This window comes from Trachurus trachurus (assembly GCF_905171665.1).
Source record: "Trachurus trachurus genome assembly, chromosome: 12".
In the NCBI taxonomy this organism is placed as follows: Eukaryota; Metazoa; Chordata; class Actinopteri; order Carangiformes; family Carangidae; genus Trachurus; species Trachurus trachurus.
In genome coordinates, this window is record NC_139908.1 from 25,686,892 (window position 1) to 25,710,271 (window position 23,380).

Genomic DNA, 23,380 nt, shown 5'->3' on the forward strand with positions numbered 1-23,380 from the left:
TTCAATGATGACTGAGAGAAGCATCTGTATGAAAATATTTCAGATTTATGAAAGAGCTAATGTTTCTACATGTGTTTTTGGTCCAACTTTTAACACGGGACAGAATAATATTAAAAATTTCACTTGAAACAAGAATGGTAGGATATAGGCTACATGAATGAATGAATAATAGCATGACTAAGGAATAATTAATGTGTTTGTCAAACAGTTGCACAGTGTTTTATAAACTGGTTTGCTCTCACAATGAACTTGTGTAGTTTAACTCTGACTTTCTTTATGTTGCACATCATCAAGTCTCTCTCTGCATCTCTTTCCTGTCAATGCTGCCATTCAGTGGAGGAGGGAAAATGAACGAAGAGCAAGAGGTTTCCAACTGTAAGGGGATTAGAAATGTATATTTTTATAATATGGTGTTCACCACAAGTCAAAGTAAACATTTCACTGAAGTCCCCAACCCAGCCAGAAACACTTACTCACACACACAGAGAGACACACACACACCTACACACACATTCACAATGCAAAAAGTCATAACACATCTCTGTGAGTGTACAGCAGTGATTTTCATGATGACATACAGGGAGAGGGAGAGGCAGACAGAGAGCGAGCTTGTTGCTGTCGCCCTGCTCCAGTGTCATAAACCACCGCTGCAGTTTAAACACCCACACTCCTGTTAAAGGATCATACCCACTCACTTTTACTGCACAGCTCTTGTTTTGTCATTAACTTTCTGTCCACTCATCTCGTTAGAATTCGATTCTGTGAACTTTAATTGAAGGGTCAGTTCACCCACAGCAGAAAAGCCAGACGGTACAGTTTAAATCTTCATTATCACTGTGACTGTTTGTTACCATTGTTAATTTAACCATCTGCAGGTCTGTGTTATCATCCAGCATATAGTCTCCCATCCCCTGCAAGCGAAGCTGTGAGTCACCCCCCACTCAACTGACTATTAAATATTTTCAATATTTTTCACTCATCAGTAGTTTTGAATTTCACTCCTACAAAGTCTGCTCTGTCTCATAGAGCAGGTGCTGATTGGCCAGTAATGCCGACTGTTCTGGGCAAGTGGCAGGTTAAAAGTCACAGTGACTCAGCTCAGTGTCACAGACTCAGGAGACAGAGACAGACTCAACCAGCCCAACACGGTTACAGACATCTGTCTGTGCTTATGATAAAAAAAAAAAATAGGAGGAAAAAATGTGCAAATGATGCAAAGCAGGGTAATTAGACAAGGTATATCAATGAGGTAATGGAAGAGATGCTCTGTGATAACACACATAACAGGAGAAGGATAGTATTTTGGTGGATAAGACTACACAAATATACACATTGTATATCCATTGTGCTCCATGGATTGCTTTCTTGTTGGCTTTGTAGAAAACAAATGCACATTGCGTCTTGAATGTGACATTTAAGTCAGTCAATTCAAACGCGTGCGCAATCAGATGAGTTACGACCACGGAAAAGACAATGCCAGTGATCCAATGTACCACACTGAAGTCTGGTAGGTGGCAATGCAGCTCTAAGCTGGATGCTGGGTGTTCTATTATCATGTCAGGTGAACTGAACAAGCGTTGAGTGTTCCTGAGCTCTGGAGACGTGGCTTCAGAGAGAAGTCTGAGGAAAGGGGCTTGACTTTTGACTTTTTTTTTTAAAATGTGGCTTGCTAGAACCGTTTTTCCAGGATCTCCAACCCTACCTTTAATGATTGAGGATGTTTAGGTTTTGAGTCACAGGCAGGATTTGAGTTTTTGGATAGGCATCACAGGTGGAATTATACGGTAGTCACTGCCGAGGTGGTGACAGCTCTCAGCTTCAGAATAAAGTGTGACCTCGCTAATGTGTTAGATAAGTTACCATGTGTCTTGCATGGTCATTGGTGTAAACCTAAACCAATTAAATTAATACAGTGATATGGTGGTTGAACATAAATGCAATCGTATGCCATTGGGAGTATGCATGTGTATTATTGTAACTACATCAACCAAGACCAGTGTACTGCTGTGGTAAGAGAAACACACAGGAGACACATCTATGGGTCGAATCCCACAACTAAAAGGTGGTAGCCTACTGCACAACCTGCAAAAACCACTTAATGCTGTGGCTGTCAGTGCAGTTCATCCACTTCACCAATAAACCATAGAATTACACACTGAATTACATCCATTAAAGGGTTTATGAAACAATCCTCCCTCTTGATCACCTTCAGCTTGGATTTCCAGCTTGGATTTCACTATCACTGTGTGACCAGACTCAGACACAGGACACGAATAACAAGACACTGCAGAGTCTGCTGCTCGCTGTGTTAAAGTCTTTACAAGTGTATGTAGCAGCAGGGTGGCTGATGCACTGCATGTGTGTATGAGACAGGAGAAATATTACAACCACATAGAGAGACAGAGAGAGACACAGAGAGAGCATGCCCCCGCTCACTGACTGATGCCCCATAACAATCCACAACAGTGAGCTAATAGCATTATATAATATTATCTTTTGGAAGAAGTGGCAGCTGCCACAGTGACAGATCACAACATCTGCAGAAGTCCAGATGTCTGGACTGTGACACTGTAGAAGACATATCTGTGACATCCACAGACACGAGGGAGACAGACACAGACAATACATGAATAAAGTGATGATAAAGGGTTACAGGGTTTAAACCTGGCAGCCAGTGGGAGCCTTGTGTGGACTTTAGGCTACATGTTCTCCCTCCACCTACACTTCTGTCTCTACACGTTTCATCCTGTGCATGTTGCTGCTCTCTTTGCACCTTGGTGAAAATGGTCGAAGCCTCCAGATGTGCTATTTACTCCTCAATGTAACACCATGTTAAAAGCAGCATACAGAGCTGCACCATGCATCAGGTGGTGTATGGACTTCAGCTGCTGTCAGGTTCTTATTAAAAGTCCAGTGTGTAAAACGGGGGGAAAACCGTGATATCTAGCGTTCAGATTCTAGTTTGCAGCGCTCAATCACCCCTCCTGTTGGCAAAGTGACGGTGGCCTCCGAGGACAAAAAGCTTGTTTAACACGACTGGGACGACTGGAAGTATTTCAGGAGCATAGAGCGATGAGGTGAAGATCTAAACCATTTTACGATGTCTGCTGTTTCCTACTGGTTTATTTATGAACGCGAAACCCGCAAAACGTGCTCTCTGGCTGACTGGATTTTCCACTTGAGCTGCCGTACAAACATGGTGGTGCAAGATGGCAACACTCTCTCAAGCAAGACCCTTGCTATATCTATATATAAAATAATAATTATAAGGCTACGAAAACCAAACAAATTTTATTTCATAGCGATTATACACTTACACAAATATATTCCGGGGTAGTAGCCTATATTCAGATTTTGCCAATAAACCTTGACAATTATTACACACTGGACCTTTAAAGGCAGAAAGGCCTTTGAAATAGTGTGACAGGGTGCCTGACCCACTAGCCTTAGTCCTTGACTTCACTGTCTCACTCCATTGTCCTATAAAGAAAAAAAATGCTCAATAATAACTACAAGAAAAAAAAAACCCTCATATAACAAGAAGAAAGTGCAAAACAAAACCCAAAGAGACCAAATAATGTTTGGTTCCTGAAACATGACAGTGGACCATGAAGGGTAGACTATGCAAGTCCGGTCGCTTTTCTGCTGTTTTGCTAACCCTCCTCCTGGCCATGTGCATTTGTTTACAACAAAGCTGGCGAAGAATCAATACATGGAGCAGTGGATGACGTTATATAACATATACATCCACAGACACGAGGGAGACAGACACAGACAATACATGAATAAAGTGATGATAAAGGGTTACAGGGTTTAAACCTGGCAGCCAGTGGGAGCCTTGTGTGGACTTTAGGCTACATGTTCTCCCTCCACCTACACTTCTGTCTCTACACGTTTCATCCTGTGCATGTTGCTGCTCTCTTTGCACCTTGGTATACACGATGTTACGACGTGTATATCTGTGTAGTTTTAACTGCCATAAACAAACGATTACAGGTTGCGGAGCGCGTTTGTGTCGCTGTGCGCAGAGACGAGAGCTGGGACACCAGGGCAGCGGCCAGGTTGCAAGGTTGGTTTTCAGCCATGAGACGCCAGGTGGAAGACAGAAAACCTCCATTCTCACTCGTAACAAGTCACAAGTCATGTAGTTAACTATCACAATTACTCCGGAGCTTTTTAATTAAGGTAAAAAAAATATAGCATAGCCACAGGAGAAATCCTGCCTAGTTCCTCTTTAAGCTGCTGTCTGCAGTGTCTGAAATGAGCTGTCATGTTTACATGTGCAGTTAAAACCCCACCGTGCTCCCAGATGAGTTCAGTGTCATCATTAATGAATGTCAGTGGTATGAGAGTCAGACTCAGGCTTGGATGAACTGAAGTTACCCCGAGTGTTCATTTGATGGATAGCACTCAGCCAGAGAGCTGCCGGTGTGTGACGAGACAGACGTGAGCCGTAAACACAAAAACAGACTATTTGTTGTTATTTCACCTAAAACAATGGACCAATCAGCAGCGGGGCCAAGTCTCGAGTAAAGACATGTGGGTCATATAAAAACTGTGTCCACATCATGACGTCTGTCCGTCTGTCTGCCCTCTCATGTGAACTATTGTTGTGAGCGACAGGGAGGATCTCGTTTTCTCTTCGGCTTGTCTGCGGTAATAAAAATAATTAATTCAACAAACTCCTCTGACTCACCGTCCCGCCCTAGAACGCTCCATAAATCTGACTGTTATGGCCCATACGACAAAATAGCCTGTGCCTCCCACCCCCCGGTGGCTTGGTGGTTTGGCTCGACTGCAGTGGCTCCCTCTTTGATCCTCGGGCCCATTATGTGAATGTACGGCGTAAATGCCTTCATGTCAGAGACACTTTTAGAGCCGCAGCTCTCCAGAGTCAGACGTGGATGGAGTGCAGAGGAGGTGCGGGGCTGGAAAAGTGACTGTGAAGCACAGATAAAATCATGAGCGGTAAAAATGTGATACGTCTGCTGCAGAATAAGAAGAAAAAAGCCACAGACCAGACAACATTTATAGGCTATTGACTTTCTCTCAGGCCTAAACAAGGCAGAGGTCAGGGGAGGACTCAGTCTGTGGGATGCTTTTCTCCTATGTCACAAACAAAATGTTGGTAAACTAAGACATTTTCTCCATCCACACAAAACATCCCATTCTTGTTGTCCAGTGAAACAGTATCTATATAAACTGAGGTTATAGTAGTCACACAAATGCTTTTCTGCTATCTCCTTTAGGTTTATATATATGTGACTTTTATTTTACCTTTAAAAAGTAATTAGTTATAGGCCTAGAACTTTCCCAAAAAAAGTAACTGAGTTAGTAACCGAATTACAGTACTACATTACAGTAACTAATTACCAGGAAAAGTAATTATTGGGTTACTTTTTAATAACATGTTTTATTACTCGTTACTGAAAAAAGAAGCGCCGTCAGTAGGCTATCACTGTTATTTCCGTTATTGCTTGACAGGCAGGCAATATGAGAACTCAACAACACTTTGAGACCAGGAGGACTCAAATTAAAATGCAGAATGTAGTTAATTAAATAAAATAAATAAAAGGGGGTTATACAGGCTATGTGATAAAAGGAGATACAAATACACAAGGGGGGGGGGGGGGGGGGGGTGCACCGAACCGAGGCGGCCATGTTGCAATGTCATTTTTTACGTTGAGTGGCAGCGTGACCGTAGGTAACCATAGAAACTCAGCGGAGCTGTCGGCTCGGGGAGAAAGTTTTCCAGGTAGCGCCTGTTAAAACTGTCACCAGGTAAGGTAAATCCCCATGACAACATATTGTCACGCATGTATTGTTTTGCCTCGTGCTGGAGGACCACTTGTTTACATAGAGACGCTTGTTTATCCTGTTACATGCAGCGTCTGTTGTCTGTCTGACGTCTGCCCGATTTCACGTGAATGCAACATCAAGAATACGTTCCGATATGCAACCGCACCGCTAGATGGGGGCAATCCCTACATATTATACCTTCAAGATGGGGAATAGGCCTATAACTGGACCCAAATGCAGACTGGAAAAACAGGTTCATTTGAAGTGACAGACAGGAACACACAGGAAAAACTCAGGTTGACAACAGACAAACTGACAAAGGACAACAGGGAAAACACTGGGGTGAAATACACAAAGCAACGAGACACAGGTGGAACAATCAGACACAGGTGAGACACAGGAGGTAATCAGAGGAAACGCTGGACTTCAAATTAAAACAGGAACCAAACTAGACGAGAGACACATATGACAACACTGGCTACTAAGAAGCTGTGTGCACACATTATTGTAAAGCTGAGGGGTTTAACACTGACGCATTGCAGGTTGCAGGTTGGTGCTCTCGTCAGTGTTGCAGCCTCTGTGTGTGGAACACTTCGATCAGTGCGATCATCTTTAAGAAGTTTTTTTAGAGGACTGTAGCTTTCACACATTCGTTCATCCTGAGGAGGCAGCCACAGTGTTTCTGGTGTGACAGTCCTACGCTGGACACGTTAGGTGTGTTTTACAGTGTTCGTGCACAAAGACGTCAGAAAAGCAAAAGGGGCCAAAATTAACTGATTCCCTGGGTGTTGTGTTTCCATCACGGCTGAAACACCTGCATCTCCTGTAGACATTTAACCCAGACATGAATACTCTTTGCACTGCCAACAAAAGCCCAGTGTTAGCGGGTGTTAATGGGTCGTTGACCAGGGGAAAAGGAGCTTTAGGTAGAGTTAGGGAAATATTGTGATTTAGATTAAACTGACCCTTTTACAACATTAACTGTTGTGTTAGAAAGCCGCTCTGCCAGAATACTGAAGTCCCACCCTGGGGGCAAATATCACTGTCTCGCACTTTTGGACCTCTCTATAAACACTTACCAAGTGCTCAAAACCACTCCCGTGAATGGAGTTATACAGTGTAGGTCCCATTACACTGCATGACTGCATGCCAGGGACTGTGCCAGACACCAAACCGGCTGGTAAGAAAGGCTGAAGTGTTACATCCTGAGTGAAGTGAAACTGTGGTGGCCAAAGATGAAATCTGAGAGGATGCTGCTCACCTGTCTGTGACATCAGAGCTCACCTTTTCATGATAATCTCTCTGTATTCTGTCCTTTATTGTCTGTGCTGAACCTTTCCCTCTGTTTCTGCCTGGACATCTTCACCTTTCTCTTTCTTGGCCGAGGACGTTTAAAGATTATTCATCATTGAAGTGACAATCAAAAGTTCAAATGTGGAATATAAACAAAAAAATATCTAAAAATCACTTCATGCTCAGCTTTAAAATATTATAAGAGACAATGTAGGATACTCTATTTACTAGTCTCAGTATCTTCACAGCTCCAGCCTCAGTGTCCACTGCATCTCTATTGCTGCGTCTTAATACTAATGCCTAAGAGTACATTCCCCTCTTGTCTGCACATGCATTTAATGCTGCAATATCATAACTGATCTCAGAACAGTATTAGTTGAGAGAATGGCATTTTGACGACTCAAGCAGTAAATGTCCACAGAGTGCTTCTCTCCTCTCTACTTGAAAAGCTCCAGTCTTTGCCAGCAGGACATGGTCACACCCACCCAAAATGACAGAGACAATAGAAACAACAGCTGTAGTCAGCTCACAGAGAAAATACCCTGCTGGTGCCACAAGTGGGCACTAAGTTCCATGGTAGATAAACAGAACTTAGATCCAGTTTACAGGACAGAACGCTGCATTGAAATGTGAGGACATGTTGGTTTTCTTGGTTCCACTTTGGCATCGTTCTGAGGTCTATTACTACTGTGAAAACCTATAGGCACTGAATCAGAAGGCAGTGCTGTATAACAAAAATGTTGTAGTCATGTCCAGGCTGGTGGTGACTCTGGATGTGAACTAGACCTTTCTAACAGCTCTTTATCGTCCCCATTAGGTCCCATTCATGGCTCCCCTCCCCCAGATAGCTTGGTGTCATGTCCATGGGTTTGTTTAGTTTTTCTTGTTTTATCTTCTTTGTCTGAGCAGCTAGGAAGAACTGGACACCAAAATAACTCAGTGATGGGTAACAAAAGTTATATATTGAAGAAGGAGAAAACACAAAACAAAGTATCAAAGAAAAGGTCAACAGGCCTAGCTCACTGACACTGAGGAATATGAAGTACAACAGATAACCAAAGTAAAACGCAAATCCAGACAAGACAAGACAAGAAAGCAAGGACTCACCAATATAACAAAGGAAAACCACACTGGAGGGACAGGACAGTGACGGAGACATGGAGGACAAGGAAGACAAGAACAACGAGACAAGCTGGCATAGAAGGGAAGGGGGAGCTCGGCTTATATACACAAGGGAGAGGGGCTAATGAGACACAGGTGAAACACATTAGGGCAGGGCATGAGCTGATTACACCTCCACCGTCCACTGGTTTATAATTCAACAGAATTTCCACAATAAAATTCCACTTCCTGTTCCTTTGTCCCAGATCTACAGAAGCAGAAATGCAGTTGTGATACTGCATAGGTTAAAATCACAAATCATTTTAATGTACTTATCTATTAAAGTAACACTATAGCAGCTAACATTATGCAAATAGTTAAAATAATAGCTATATACGGACAAAATTTAACAATGTTTTTTTAGTGCAGATCATCCATCTACTGTGGCCAAGGGGGCAGTTGTCGGTCTGAGAAGTGAAGCTCACTTCCGCGTTCAAAAAACTGCAATCCCCTCGGCTTCCTCTGGGGGCTGGTGTCAGAAGGGAGCATTCCCCATAGACCCCCATGTTAAAATCGCCGATTTTACATCCTCAATAAACATGTTAAAAGCCTGGTGTCAGAACGTTTTTTTGTCTCAATCGATAGTTTCTACCCCCGCACACACTCTGAGGGGGGTGAATTTTTTTTTTAACTCTACCGTTTTACTGTTATTAGGTTAAAACTCTGGCCAATTAGGGCGCGGAAACGTTGAGTGACAGGTCCGAGCAGCTCCGTGGACAGCTGCTTCGAGGCCAGTGGGCGGGTTCTCGGCCGGCCAATCCAACATGGCGCTGTTCAGGCCGCCATATTTGAGTCACAAAAACGACTTCCCAAAACCAATGGGTGACGTCACGGGTGCTACGTCCATTCTTTTTACAGTCTATGTGTCATGGTTTTGGTTTGATTTGGATTTTGTGTTGGCCTGTGTTTGTGTTTCTCTTTTTTTTTCCCCATCCGTTTAGGTGTGTGGTGACAGGGGGCGGAGCTGACCCACTTCCAGGTTGCACACCTGCATCCAATTCCACCTTCATCAAGCTCCTCAAAAACTCCTTCACCAGTGCACCCAGCTGCCAGACTATTCCATTCCATGCGGTAGTCACCACGTCCTCTCATTCAGTAAGTCATGCCTGTCCTGCCAGCACCTTTTTAGTAATTCCTCCGTTTTGTTTCCCTGTTTTCAGACAGCCACGTTTGGAGTCCACCGTGCCTTGGGTCAGCTCGTCCCCTGCCGCCACCACCTTTTCAGTTCTCGCCCCTCAGTTGGTGGTTGTTTTTTGTTTGTACTTTGGACTTACCATTTTTGTTAAATAAACTCTTTTCATTACTTGCACACCGAGTCCGGCTCCAAACTCTGGTCCAAAAACCTCCCACCTGACACTATGACTGTGGCCAGAGTCAGACCGAGTCGACCAACACAATATGGCCGTCGGTGAGTTACGTCTAAGTCTAGTCTGATCCACCCCCTTGTCAACAGCAGCAACTCAAATAGCTCAAAATACACATAAAACCGTATTACTTGAAATTATACTGAAATACTTCCTTATTCTAAACAAACAAATAATAAAAAATATAACTGTAAAATAGTTTGTTAATGATTGATGACGCTTACACTAAACAAAACCAGGGACATGACACTCGGTGCCATAGCAGAGTGGACTGTGACTTTACATAAATATGTACAACATGGCAGCTACCAAAAGTAAAAACGTTTAAAATAAATCCACCAGTGGGCAGACATATTCCTTCTGTACTGTTTGACATCCAGAATATTTCCTGACCCATAACTGATCCACATGTGGAAGTAGAAATTACCAAAAGCAAATCCAGAGTTTTAAATCAGTAAATAATCATGTGTGCAGCATATTGAAAATCTAACTGAGTCTAAAATGAATTTGCCCCCATTGAGAGCAGAGATTGAGGACTTCCTCTGACAGTAGCCGTGCTGGAGCTGAAACCTCTCCATCCACAGCTCCCTGTGTCCACACACTGTTTCATGTTGCCTCTGTTTGAAGTCAAGGTGGGGTCAGGGAGAGCGCTGGCATAAATCACCGCAGTTAGACGATGGCGGGAGGCTGCAGGAGGAGAACGAGCCGCAGCGGCCGGGGCGAGGGCGTGCGGGGAGGCGATGAAATCTAATCTGAGAAGTTTTCATGGAGACATGTTTTCCTAGTGCAGGGGCAGGCTGTTGATCAGCTGTGGTATCCAAACAGAACAGGACTTTAAGGAGCTCCTGCTGGTTCCTGTGTTGTTTCTTTGGCCTGACGTTGTTCACCCCCATCCTCTTTTCTTTACCCCCACCGCTCCCAGGGGGGGGAGGGAGGGCATGTTTAAAGTCCCGGACAGCCTGCTGTGCCCGGGTCCAGGATTTACTCCTGGATCCTCACCTGCAGGGGTCTCTGCTTTGATTAATGCTGAACACACCAGCTCCTCTGGTTTCTAATAAAATAAACCTGCTCACTTTTACAATGACAAATCCCACAAAGCTCCCAAAGTGTTTTATGAATAAGAAGAGCAATGAACACCAACAGGCCACAGTGTAGATATAATGTGCAGAAGGAACAAGAGACAACACACTGAGATTGTTGCATAAAGAAATAAGGAGCCAGGATGTTCAGACTAGAGCAAATCTTAAAGGGATAGTTCACCCAAAATTCAAATTTCACTCATTATCTACTCACCCTCATGTCAACTAAGAGCTGTGAGAATTTTCAGAGTCCTCCGTGCCTTCTCGGAGTTACGGGGGGGTCCACGCAGCAGTATTTGTCCATATAATGGTTGTGAATGGATACCAACTTTCTTCGTCCAAAAGGACACACCAAAAAACATCCAAATACCTCCATACTGCTCGTCTGTAATGTCCCTCTTGTATTGAAGCCCCGACATGAGAAATTGTTCCGAAAAAAATTAAATAAGTCTATATTTTAATCTATTTTTATCTAAGCTTGTTTGTAGCGGAAGCTCCCAGTGTCTCGGTTCACTGCTCTTCCTGTGTCAGTGCAAATCTTGCGTGATTTGCACTGACCGGCGGAACAATTTCTCATGTCGGGGCTTCAATACCAGAGGGACATTACAGACGAGCAGCATGGAGGTATTTGGATGTTTTTTGGTGTGTCTTTTTGGACGAAGAAAGTTGGTATCCATTGACAACCATTATATGGACAAATACTGCTGCGCGGACCCCCCCGTAACTCAGAGAAGCCACGGAGGACTCTGAAAATTCTCACAGCTCTTAGTCGACATGAGGGTGAGTAGATAATGAGTGAAATTTGAATTTTGGGTGAACTATCCCTTTAAAGGTGCAATAGTTCAGTTACATGCCACTAATATGACTCAATCTTAATGTGCTCAGTCATACAGAATCAAAACATTGCATTCCTGTAGAGGAACAAAAACATACATGCAGGCAAGAAGACAGGCTGCTCCACTCATTACAACATGACACCAGAGAGATGGAACCTCACTGAGCCAAGAAGCTGAACAGACGGACCATCATCTTAATAAAATAGTATTATGTGTGTATCCAACTTCCTGCTCGGAGCCACAGAGCTCCTTTGTTGTAACACTCCTTCGTTACTACATCACACACACACACACTGCAGTTTATTTAGACAACCCCATTTACACCATCCCGCCGCCAGAAACTCTCACCGGAGAATCGAGTGTCTATTGTTTCCTCGGCTGAAAATAGTTCCACAACAACTGCACTACTCCCTCCTGTTTTAAAAACTATGAGCAAATTCAGCAAATCACAGACAGCTATACACATTTGAACTTCATATTAGTCCACAGAGTCATAACTCTTATTTTGATGGAAAGCAAAGACCATATCTGTTAATATTTTACGGCAATGAAAGACAGATGATGATGATGAGGGAGGAAGCCAGTGTCTGATGTTATCAGCTACAATAAAAAAAAGCAAAAAAACTTAAATGTTTGAAATCAAGTGGTGTTATATTTCTGAAATGTAATGACAACACAATGAGAAGATAAAGTTATAATCTGTAACTTTTAAAAACAACTAAACTTGTGTTCTATGTAATGTCATCTGGCTGCTTTTCATGTGTCAGTTAGGTTTCTAGTTGGTGGCAGGGGTGTTTCTAGAACCCCCTGACCCACTACACAATGGCAGCCACAAACATTAAACATTAAAGGGATATTTCAACATTTTGGCAAATTCGCCTATTGCCATGATCCCTATAATTTGGAGTAGGCGTAGGTTCATTATCTTTAATTGTCGGTGCAAGGTGTTTTGAGATCGGCAGGGCAGAGACATGAGCTGCTCAGCTAATGCAATGGAGGCTCATGGTATTTCTACGTTTCCCTCATCAAACTAAATGCACAATCCAACAATTCTAAAAGTTGTGACCTGCACATTCACCACACTATGAAATAATAACGTATAACATTACGACACATGAAGCAATTCTGCTTTAGAAGTCACTCTGCCGAGCAGCCGTGTTAGGAATGTAGTTCTGGCTACTTATTTGCCTTGAAAACAACTCTGTCTCATAACGTTCCATTATTGTTTCATAGATTGATGAGTTTGATGAGGGAAATGTGGAAATACCGCACGCCGTGCAGAGCTCAGGGCACCGACAATTAAAGGTTAGAACCTACCCCTAAGACTATAGGGATTATGGCAATAGGCAAATTTGCCAAAATTTTGAAATATCCTTTTAATTAATAAAAAAATCCAAAACCACAACATGTCAACACAACATTGAATTTGAGCCCCTCCTCTGGGGCTCAACTGTGCACGGCCCCTGCCCCTGACAGCAGGACTGACCAACTGGGCTGACTGGCCCTACTACTTGTCGCAGCATAGCCCCCGAGGCTCCTGTTGCCGGCGACGACCGGGTATGGGCCTGATGCTGCGGCACCTCACTGACTGTATTTTCCTTTTCTTCCCTGCTAAGTGTGTATCCACCATTTCTCCCGGCTTGACCGCATCCAATCGCTATGTTTTATACAAACCCAACTTCACCTGTGCCCTGTCATTGGTCAGAGAAAACACACAGACTCCCCACCCAGACACCAAAACAGCAAAATGTTCCCCACTGTCACCACCACACATGAGTAGAAGCCCATAGGTGGTGATTGAGCAGGATTTCTGTTGTATAAGTCTATATTTAGTTTTTTAGGAAAATCCTACATACTCTACCTTTAAGATGTGCGGAGTTCTGTGACACATCTGGAACAGATCATGAACGATGCATGAGTAACATTAAAATAAGACTAAACAAGTCAAAGCATTCTACCTGTGCTGTAGTGAAGCTGGTGTGTAGGAAGCAGAGCGGCTGTCAGCAACATGATAAAACACTCTGTTTATCAGCGCCTTTCAAAACACAATGATCTGCCAGCACCACCGTGGAAGCACACAAAAACACCCACTACACCACAGATGGTGTTTGTTTCATTTTGACTTTCCCCTGACCGTTTGTTTGAGCTGAGGTTTCTGGTGTGTAACCAGAACCTGCAGCATCAAGAGGTCAACAGACCCAGCAGGGGGGAGAGAGGAGAGAGGGGAGTGTGATGTTTTCCTAGTGAAGTTTTAAATGGACTGAAACTGATCAAATCACAAACATTAGGCTTTGTCAGTGGGTGTTAGACCTCTCTGATTCTGATCATCACCTTTCTCTGACACACCATCAATCCAGCTGTTAGTAGCTACTAGCCAGATGTGTGATGTTGATGGAAGAGCAAGCAGCTGTATCACCTCTGTGGAAGTGATGATCTGGGGCCGTATTCCTAAAGATTCTTAGTGCAAAGAGTTGCTCCTAGTGGCCAAATTCTAAGAAAATTCTTAGAATCATGATGTTTTCTTAGAATTTCTCCTAAAAGTTAAGAGTAGATCCTAGTAAAGATAAAAGCCTATTCCTAAAGAATCCTAGCTCTTAAGAGAGCTCCTAAGGTGGGATCTGTTAAGAGTGGGGAAGAGGACTTTTAAGTGGCTTAGGAGTTCCCTAAGCAGAGGACAACATGGTGGACAGAAGAGGCAGGAGAGATATTCTCCAAACACTGGATGACAGTGAATTAATGAAACGCTACAGATTGTTCCTGTTCCTCTGTCCAGTTGGGTTTCCTTGTTCTTTTCTTCTCCATTGCTGTTCACTGGTTTGTGGTAGATTTCAAAGCCAACCAACACTGCTTCTTATAGGCCGGTCAGCAAACACAGACACTGATGAAAGCTGAGCCATTTTACCCTTGTTAATACCAAATTGAGTTGAAATGTTGAAAGTTGAAAGTGCAAAAATTACTAGCATGGTAATTAATATAAGCAAATAAATATGTCACTATGTCAATACTGTGCAAGTTTTCACACATTTTGTGGGATAATTTTAAAGTATAGCTTACTATTCATTGAACAGATATTTTGTTTTATGTGAAATATTTTTTACAATTACACAGTCTTCATAACATTGGATTCTATGGTTAAATTTGTCGATTTGAGGGTCCATCCTTTGCACATTATCACCAAAAGTATATTTTTTAATCTAGCTTTTTTTTAAGTAGGTTTTTTGGGCTTTTTGGTCTTTAATTGACAGAACAATTGAGAGAGAGAGAGGAAGCAGAAAGAGAGGGAATGACATGATAGGACTGCTCGACACAGGATTCAAACCTCACCTGCAGCGAGGACTATAGCCTCAACACATGGGGCGGCTGCTCTACCAACTGAGCTAAACACCGCCCCTTTATCTAACTTTATGGATCAACCAATCACAGCGTTTGAAATGATGACTCATACCTAGCAACGGGGGTCAACCACACCTCCTCACTAAGATAGGAGTTTCTGTCCACTCCTTGCTCAGAGTTCTCTGAGAGTGTTCTGGAATCACTCCTAAGCTAAGACTCCTTGCTAGGAATTTTTAGGTTAAGTTAGGAGCTCTCTGAGAGGATTCTTAGAATCTTTAGGAATACGGGCCCTGATCCTCTGTTTGCCTCCTGACTGATTTTAATACACTCATCAGATTTGTCCGTCACTGTTGCATTTACAGTTATTCACACATAAACAGTTACCTGCTGCTGTTTGACTTTGCTGCTATTCCTATACCTCACATGCCAAATGCATACAGTACATACCATACATGTAGTAACATAATCGTCCTCATCAGATGTAGGCATTCTGCTCTCAGTTTCCACATACGTCCATCACACGTCGAGTGGATGTGATATCTACTGTAATGGCGCATTTCCACTAGCACGGTTCGGCTCGGTACGGCACGGCACGGCACGGCTCGGCTCGGTTTGGTTGTGTTTCCATTACAACTGAGTATCACTAGTACCGCCGTGACGTCATTTACACGTCGCCGAGCAACGCTCTAAACTCTGTAAATATATAACTTTAGCAACATTTGAATCATTTTCAGGCGAGAAAGTAGTCGTTTAGATCCCCAACGTGTTGAAAATCTGACAAAATACCAGCTGTTTACAATTTTGTTTCAACGAAGTCGGCGTTACTAAAGCTAGCCGTAGTGAGCAACGCACTTCCGGTTATTTTCACAAAATAAAATACCCGTTGCCTTTTATCATAAGGAAAGCCATTACGATAGAATTGGTGCTTTTACTTTGAAAACAGGAAGTGAACCTACCCTCGCTGTAGCTAGCTTTAAACCGCCGTTTTGACTGCTCTCGTCCCGTTAACGGCATTTAACCATTCAATATGCCTTACCGGAGAGTCTTGCCAGCTCTGAGATCGGCCTGGTTCATTGTAAAACATTTATTTATTGATGTAAATGTGGTGTTTTCTGTGCGTACAGACCCCAAGGCAGTGCTGCTCTTCTGTCTAACCACAAACAAACTTCTGCTACAGCCACAATTGTTAGATTTCATCAATGAGACCAACATTTAAGAGTTTAACCAGCCGGTGGTAAACCTCTAAAAGCCATCGGGGAAGTTAATTAGCGGTCTGTTCTCCTCGGGGTGACGGTGGTAGGCTGGCCGGCGGAGCACGTCAGGAGCCGGGCTGCTGCCTCTGTGATGTTGCGGTCGCTGCTCGGACCTGGAGCTTCACACTCGAAAAACATCGGGGCAAACTTCTAAACAGCCGTCGTTTGGATAAACTAACCGCACATGGGGATCTAAACAGTTACTTTCTCGCATGAAAAAATATTAAAACTTAATAAAGTCACGTAATAACAGAGCCAGTCTCAATATTAGAAATTCTCTGGTAATAACAGGCTTCAGCAGGAACATTTCTGTTGTCGGTCGTCGCTTCCAGTGACGACACTCATCGGCCAATCAGTGGAAGGCAGTCGGCTGACGTCACGTTTTAGTAACGCTTCGGCTCGCTTGGAACCAGGGCTGAGGTGATACCAAAAATGTACCCGGTTGCAGGTACTGCGTGCTAGTGGAAACCATAGACTGTAAAAAGAATGGACGTAGCGTCCGTGACGTCACCCATTGGTTTGGGGGAGTCTGTTTTGTGCCGCTACTACGGGGGTTAGAACCGCGCCATGTTGGATTCTACTTGCCATATTTGGAGCGGTGCGGCCGTTGGCCGGCCGAGAGCCCGCCCACTGGCCTCGTAGCAGCGGTCGGCGGACCTGTCACTCAACGGTTCTGCGCCCTGATTGGCCAGAACTTTAACCCTAATAATAGTAAAACGGTAGAGTTTAAAAAAAATTCACCCCCCTCAGAGTGTGTGCGGGGGTAGAAACTATCGATTGAGACCAAAAAAATAAAATGTACCAGGCTATAAATATGTTTTTTAAAGCTGTAAAATCGGCTATTTTAACATGGGGCTCGATTGGAGTTGCTCCCTTCTGGAGCCAGCCCCCAGCGACAGCCGAGGGGATTGCAGCTTTTTGAATGCGGAAGTGAGCTTCACTTCTCAGACCGACAACTGCCCCCTTGGTGGAAACACGCAATAGCGCGCCGAGCCGTGCCGTACCGAGCCGAACCGTGCTAGTGGAAATGCGCCATAAGTAACACCATGACTCACAAAGCAACTAATTATGACACAATTAAACTCAAATGCCTGAGAGTTTAAAGGTCAGCTTTATTGTGACATCAGAATGTCTCCTCAAAAACATGCCGCTGTTTAACGCTCAGAGAAGAGTGCGATTACATTTCCCTGACTTTGTCGCTCGGTGGAGGAATCAGCCACAGAGGTGATTCTAATTATGCATCCAGTTATTATTATTTTAATGTGCACACTGAGTCAGTTATGTATATCTGCAGTTATCTATTTCAATCAATCAATCAAAACTTTATTTACAGAGCACTTTTCCTACATAGCCATGTAACACAAAGTGCTTGCATATCACCGTCAGTCTCACTATGATATTAAAGGTTATTCTTTTACACATTTTTGCACTGTTGTTTCTTCAGGTCTTTGTCATTGATTTTCTTCAAGTGTACAGGTTGTGTCTTTTTTTTTTTTTTTCTTAAGTATTTTGTGTGTGCTTCATATGTGCCCAGGATCAAAAAATAAAAAAAAATATTTAAAAAATCATGCAATTATACTGAATTTAATATATGGACTAATTTAATGTATTTATTATAATATGCATTTGCCAAATATTGCTGAATGTCTGTCTGTAATATGTAATAGCCTATTATTGTAACATATTAGTGATATGAAGAATATTATATTTCATTTAATTGTACTTTTTTCAGTTTTGCATGGTCTGCTCTGCTGCTCAGTCCGATTCTCATTTCATTGTTTACTGTATGTTTGACCTCATTATATGACATAAACTGCTGTTTAATGATAGCATTGCTTATATACCTGCATTTATAAAATACAGTACTATAATTAGATATTGTTTAAAAGCAACACAACCAAGAACTGAAAGCACTGAAATAAAATATCACATCTAACAATGTATTGGACTGGAGTGTATAAACCTCGTATCATATTTTATGTTGGGTGTTAAAAGCTGTTTGTTTTTTTTTGCAAATTAGTATATTTGCAATTTACTCAACGTAATCCACTGCGGTTTATTTCATCGGCCTGTTTCCTGTCCAGATGTGTCGCTCACACACGCAAATAGAGTTTCCTGAGAGTTTAAGAGTGGATTTTAATATTCTAATGATCACCTCTAAGATCCTGCTCCAGATGTTATTTGTGACCTGAGAGGAGCCTGAGATCCTCTGGCTGCTCGTTGGAAGTGGTCCCCAGGTCAAGACTAAAAACCAGATGAGGCCTCAGGTCTGGAACAACGTGTCTCAGAAAACCAGGCGAGGCGGCTCTTAAATGACACATGATCTCTTTTTCTTTCTTTTTTCACATTGTCTTCTCTCTGTGTCGTCCTGTGCCTTTTAGCACATATGCTCTGATTTGAAATATGTTTATATAAAAATGTTTCAATGTATGTCAGGGGTCTCTTTCAGGCTTTCAGATCCAGGGCCGTTGTATAGGGGAGAAAGGTGATGATAATTCTAGGGGCCCAGCGACCAGTAGGGCCCACAAAAAACCCCAGTAGTCTAATCTTTGTATGACTGAATTATTCTGCGTAAGACCCTGACTAATACTCATAGCAATGCTGCATGAGCATCAAAACAAAGTAGGCTAAATAAAAAATGATAATACGTATGTAGTCTAAGAAAAAAAGTGGAAAAGTCAGGGGACAGGGGCCCACTTTAGTATTCTTTCAGGGGGCCCAGAATTCCTAGCAACGCCCCTGTTCAGATCAATCCCAAAATGTGAAAACACAATCATTTTCACCCTGAAGGGATCTTGATATATGTAACTATTTCATATTTTGAATGCGTGAAAAATCCAAATGGAAAGAAATGCGGATCTTCACCATGAAAATGTTGAAGCCGGTCTGTGCAGAGCCTATACACTGTGATTTCTCCTCGACTCAACCCACACTGTGTCTCCAGTGTGCTGATGGTGGAAGTAGCTACATGTAGGCCATTGTCGGTGCTCAGACGTGCAGCAGCGACACTGAGGCCCTGACAGAGAGCGTTTAGAGACTTGAAAGAAAAGCAGGCCGAGTCACAGAGACACCCAGCAGAGAGATGATGTGACAGTCAGACGGCCTGCTGTCAGCACGCTGCTCTGCCTGTCTGGAAAAGAAAACCTCAATACAACAGCAAGACCACCCACTTGCAGAGCCCCCCCCCCCCTCCTCCTTGCTCCAAACAACAATGCTCATATCAACACAGCGCTGTCAAACCACAACCACAGCAAAGGCTTCAGACTGTAATCTGAGCAGATCTCTATGAGCGAAAGAATCCTCTCACACCTTCTTCTCCTCCTCCTCCTCCTTCTTCTCTGCTGAATTTACAGCTCCCTCACATGTTTATAACATTTATACATTTGTGTATTTAATGACAACTTCCTGAGAAACATCTTTAATACACATCTCCACCAGTTTGCCTCAGAGTGACTCACACGTCAGTCGTGCATACTCTTGTGGCTCTGTGGTGTGACTGTTACTGTCTTTATAAAGCACATTAAAGTCTTATTGGGCTGTAACACAACAGCTGCACAGATGTTCACAGATGTGCCATTAAATATAATAACAACTGCACTCTGGTCAATACGGCCTTATTCTCATGACTGTAGGCCTACAGTTTATTATAGTTATATTATAATATGAGAGCCTGTTATACATTTATGACCTGAGAAAGAAGTCAACGTATTAAACATGAGTTTTCATATGTAAATAAAATGGTCTAAAAATCTGTGTTAATGGGTTATTAATACAATCTATGAATTCCTAAATTAATTCATGTGTATTTTAGCTTTTTTTTCTCATATTTTGCAAATAAGAAATTACTGGTAATTACTTTTTTTATTTTATTCTTCATGTCAACTCACTGCAGTAAATTTTTATGTTAATATGATATTATATGAATATTAGCTCTTTGATAAACACATTACATTAAATTAAACTACATCAGGACGCACAGAATGATAATAATTATAATAAAAAAAATCACTTTTTTATATTGTTTGTTTAATTGCAATGACAAAAATGAGGGGTGATATATAGGCCAAATACTAATAATAGATTTACATTTAAAACATCAGACAGGAGATGGGCTAGAAGAGATTTGAGAGACTTTAGTCTTCTGGAAGAAACTGAATCAACAAAATGGAATAAATTAATTTAGTTTTGAATCCAAATGTCAGTCCCAGTGGTGGTCTCTGGTCCTGTCTGACTGATGTCAGAAGGAAATTATTGTTTCATTGCAGGTGAAAATGAAAAATTGGTTCAACTGAATTTCTAATTTGATATCTGATCAGTATTTACATAATGTAAAACAAAGCTGGGGGTCTTTTTTTCTTTTTCTTTTTTCTTTTCTTTTTTTACACAATAGCTACAGTGGTTTAGTATAAGTGTGCAAAACACCTAAAAAGTAATTCAATTGTGACATGTTTATATTATTAGGGTTATATTCCACTATTAAAAAAAATGTAAATGTGTAGTTTTTTAATTTTTTAATTTTTGGTGATTACAAATGAAAATAATTTATTTTTCTTCAGTTGTTGTTTAAATATTTCTGAAGACTGATATTGACAGATTATATTTCTGGAGGTTCCAGTCTGAGTTCATTTCTTTTCTTTCTAAGGCAGCTGGTTGATCGCCAGGCCTGAGGCTCAGCACTCACCAGCCTCTTCATGCGTCTTTGTTTATTCTGTTTATATTTTACTGCAGCTTACTGTGTGGTGACTGAATAAAAACACATTTCTTTCTCTGTGATATCCCAGCAGAGAGCGCGCTGCGCCGTGCAGGCCGCGCTGAGCCGGGGTGTGTAGTGTGGTGTGTATAGCAGAGTGGGGGCATAGCAGCTACTTACTGCTGGTAGTCGCTCTTGCAGTACAGTTTGGTGTCTCTGAAGTAGCAGGTGGCGGTGAGCGGCTGCTGGCACGCGGCGCACTGCAGGCACTCCTCGTGCCAGGAGGCGCCGTTGACCCGCATCAGGAAGCGGTCTGAGATGATCCGGGCGCAGCCCTCGCACACGGCCCGCTGAGAGTCCCCGCCTGACGGGGAGGAGGAGGAGGAGGACACGATGAAGAACCCGTTCATAGCCATCATCACTGGTTTACATTAGACTGGCCAAAGCCTGGCTCTCTCCTCTTAAAGGCTCAGTTCACGAAAATTGGAGGAGAACAAAATGTCAGGGAGGTCAGAGCTTCTGAGACAGTAGCCTACAACTGATCTGAGGTTTGTCACAGTTACTAATGAATTTCTACATGTCTTTTATTCTGAATATACATTGGCTCCCAGTCAGCTACAGAATAGATTTTAAAGTTCTGCTCTTGGTCTACAAATCACTGAATGGTTTAGGTCCAGAATACATGAATGACATGTTAGTAGAGTATAAACCCAGTAGAGCTCTGAGATCTACTGACTCAGGTCAGATAGTGGAGCACAGAGTTCAAACTAGACATGGTGAAGCAGCATTTAACTGAACTGAGATCAGCCCCAACTGTGAGCACCTTTAATCCAGGTTAAAAACATCTCTTTTTTCATGTGCTTATGGCTGAGCTCTTTTTATGGACTTTAAACTTGATCTATTTTCTTTTCTTTTACTTTTTTTTATTCTTCTTTGCTCCTGTTTTTAACTCAGTGTTTTAGTTTTTATGCTGGTTTTTTTTTAATGTTTTGTCTTTAGCACATTGAGTTGCCTTGGTATGAAATGCGCTATATAAATAACGATGCCTTGCCTTGCCTTGAAATGCTGAAATGTTTTGAGCTGCATATATGAGCCTGACAGTCATTGTGTTGAGGTTGGAGACAGTCTCTACACTGTGTCACTGTGGGCCTGTGTCATAATGAAGGCCTCAATAAAACCAACAGTGATGTGACATTGACTTCTTCACATGTAGGCCTACATGTTTTTAATCTAATGCAGTGAAGGTCCATGGAGGCTGTGTGTCTCCTCCCCGCTGACTGCATCAACATTTAGATTTTAGAAAAATTGTGTGAAACCTCTGTCTCAGTTTTCTACTGTCTGAATTATATTATGTCACGTTTAAATAAATGGAGCTGGATTTATGTTAAAACACATACAAAACTCATGTAAAACAAAAACATAAAAGCTAATATGGCTACAGATCACAACGGACAGTACAATGGAAACAGATTTTTTTCTGATTATAGCAGGATTTCCATGTTTTCTGTTCTTTATTCTTAGTTGCAGCTAAATAATAATTACAATAAATTAAAAAAAAAAAAAAAAAAAAGTAAAAATCCCTGTTTTTGGCTGTGAGCTGTCTACCTTAGATTTAGAGAATCATTTTAAGAATTAAACCCCACAAATAAAAGAAAAGAAAAGCATATAGTCCAGAAAATAAAGATCTCGGCCTGCTCGGACCTCCAGTAGAGCTGATATAAAGTGAAATGAAACAATAGGAGGTTGTGAGCCAGGTCTCGTGGAAAGGAGAAGACGGGTTTCTATAGCATGAAGAGGCTGCTGATGAGCAGACAGCAGGCCTCACACACACAACACCACTCACCGATCATGACGTCCAGAGAGCAGGCGTCAGTCCGCAGTCGGTCCTCGATTTTAATGTCGTTCAGCATCTTGACGCAGGCGGCAGGCTGAGCCGCGCGCCGCTCCGAGCACCGCGCGCTTCTGCCGCTGTCCATAAAGGATCCGGCTCCTCTGCTGCTTCCCTCTGAGAGCTGAGACCCTGGAGGAGCGGCACGAGCTCTGGACCTATAACCGAGCTTTATAAAAAAAAGAGAAAGAAAGAAAAAAAAGAAAAGAAAAAGAAAATCCTCAGAACTGGAGCCTCACGCGTTTCCGGTCTCCTGGTGATCAGCTGATGTAAATCCAGATGTGCGGAGTGAAGACGGTCCAGCAGCGCTCAACCTGATGTGCCATCCTCAGCCCGGGTGTGTGTGTGTGTCAGAGCGGGTGAGGCGGATCGAGGCCCTCCCCCTGCCCTCTCTCACCGCCCCGCAGCGGCATTGGCCTGGATGGATCCGCCTCCACACAGACCAGCAGAGCCCACAGCCCGACTGACTGCTGCTGCTGCTGCAGACCCGGGCCTAACGTCATGGAGGGACTGTGGTGGGTTTAATCAGGGACACAATTTACCACCAATAAACACGTGTCTGCACTTTATTGTTCACTTCTTCAACCTTTTGATTTTTACCGTATAACCGGAACCTCTTTAAATTAATCCAGTTCAGAAAATCAAATACAAAAATCATGATGAATTGCCAGGCCGCTGAAGGAT

The 23,380-nt window shown here is 42.7% G+C and overlaps 1 protein-coding gene across 1 annotated transcript in view; it reads right to left on the minus strand.

Annotated features, from left to right (window-relative positions):
- Positions 1-22,727, minus strand: part of LOC310994912 (LIM/homeobox protein LMX-1.2-like) — a gene marked incomplete at its 3' end in the record, with an annotated part of 53,249 nt that extends 30,522 nt beyond the window's left edge. Inside the window, exons 1-2 of the mRNA XM_083983817.1 lie at positions 22,652-22,727; positions 20,989-21,172 (exon numbers count right to left, since the gene is read on the minus strand). Of these exons, the coding sequence (XP_083839943.1) occupies positions 20,989-21,172; positions 22,652-22,718 (251 nt within the window). The 5' untranslated portion in view covers positions 22,719-22,727. The remainder of the gene's footprint in view (positions 1-20,988; positions 21,173-22,651) is intronic.
- Positions 22,728-23,380: the final 653 nt, after the last annotated feature.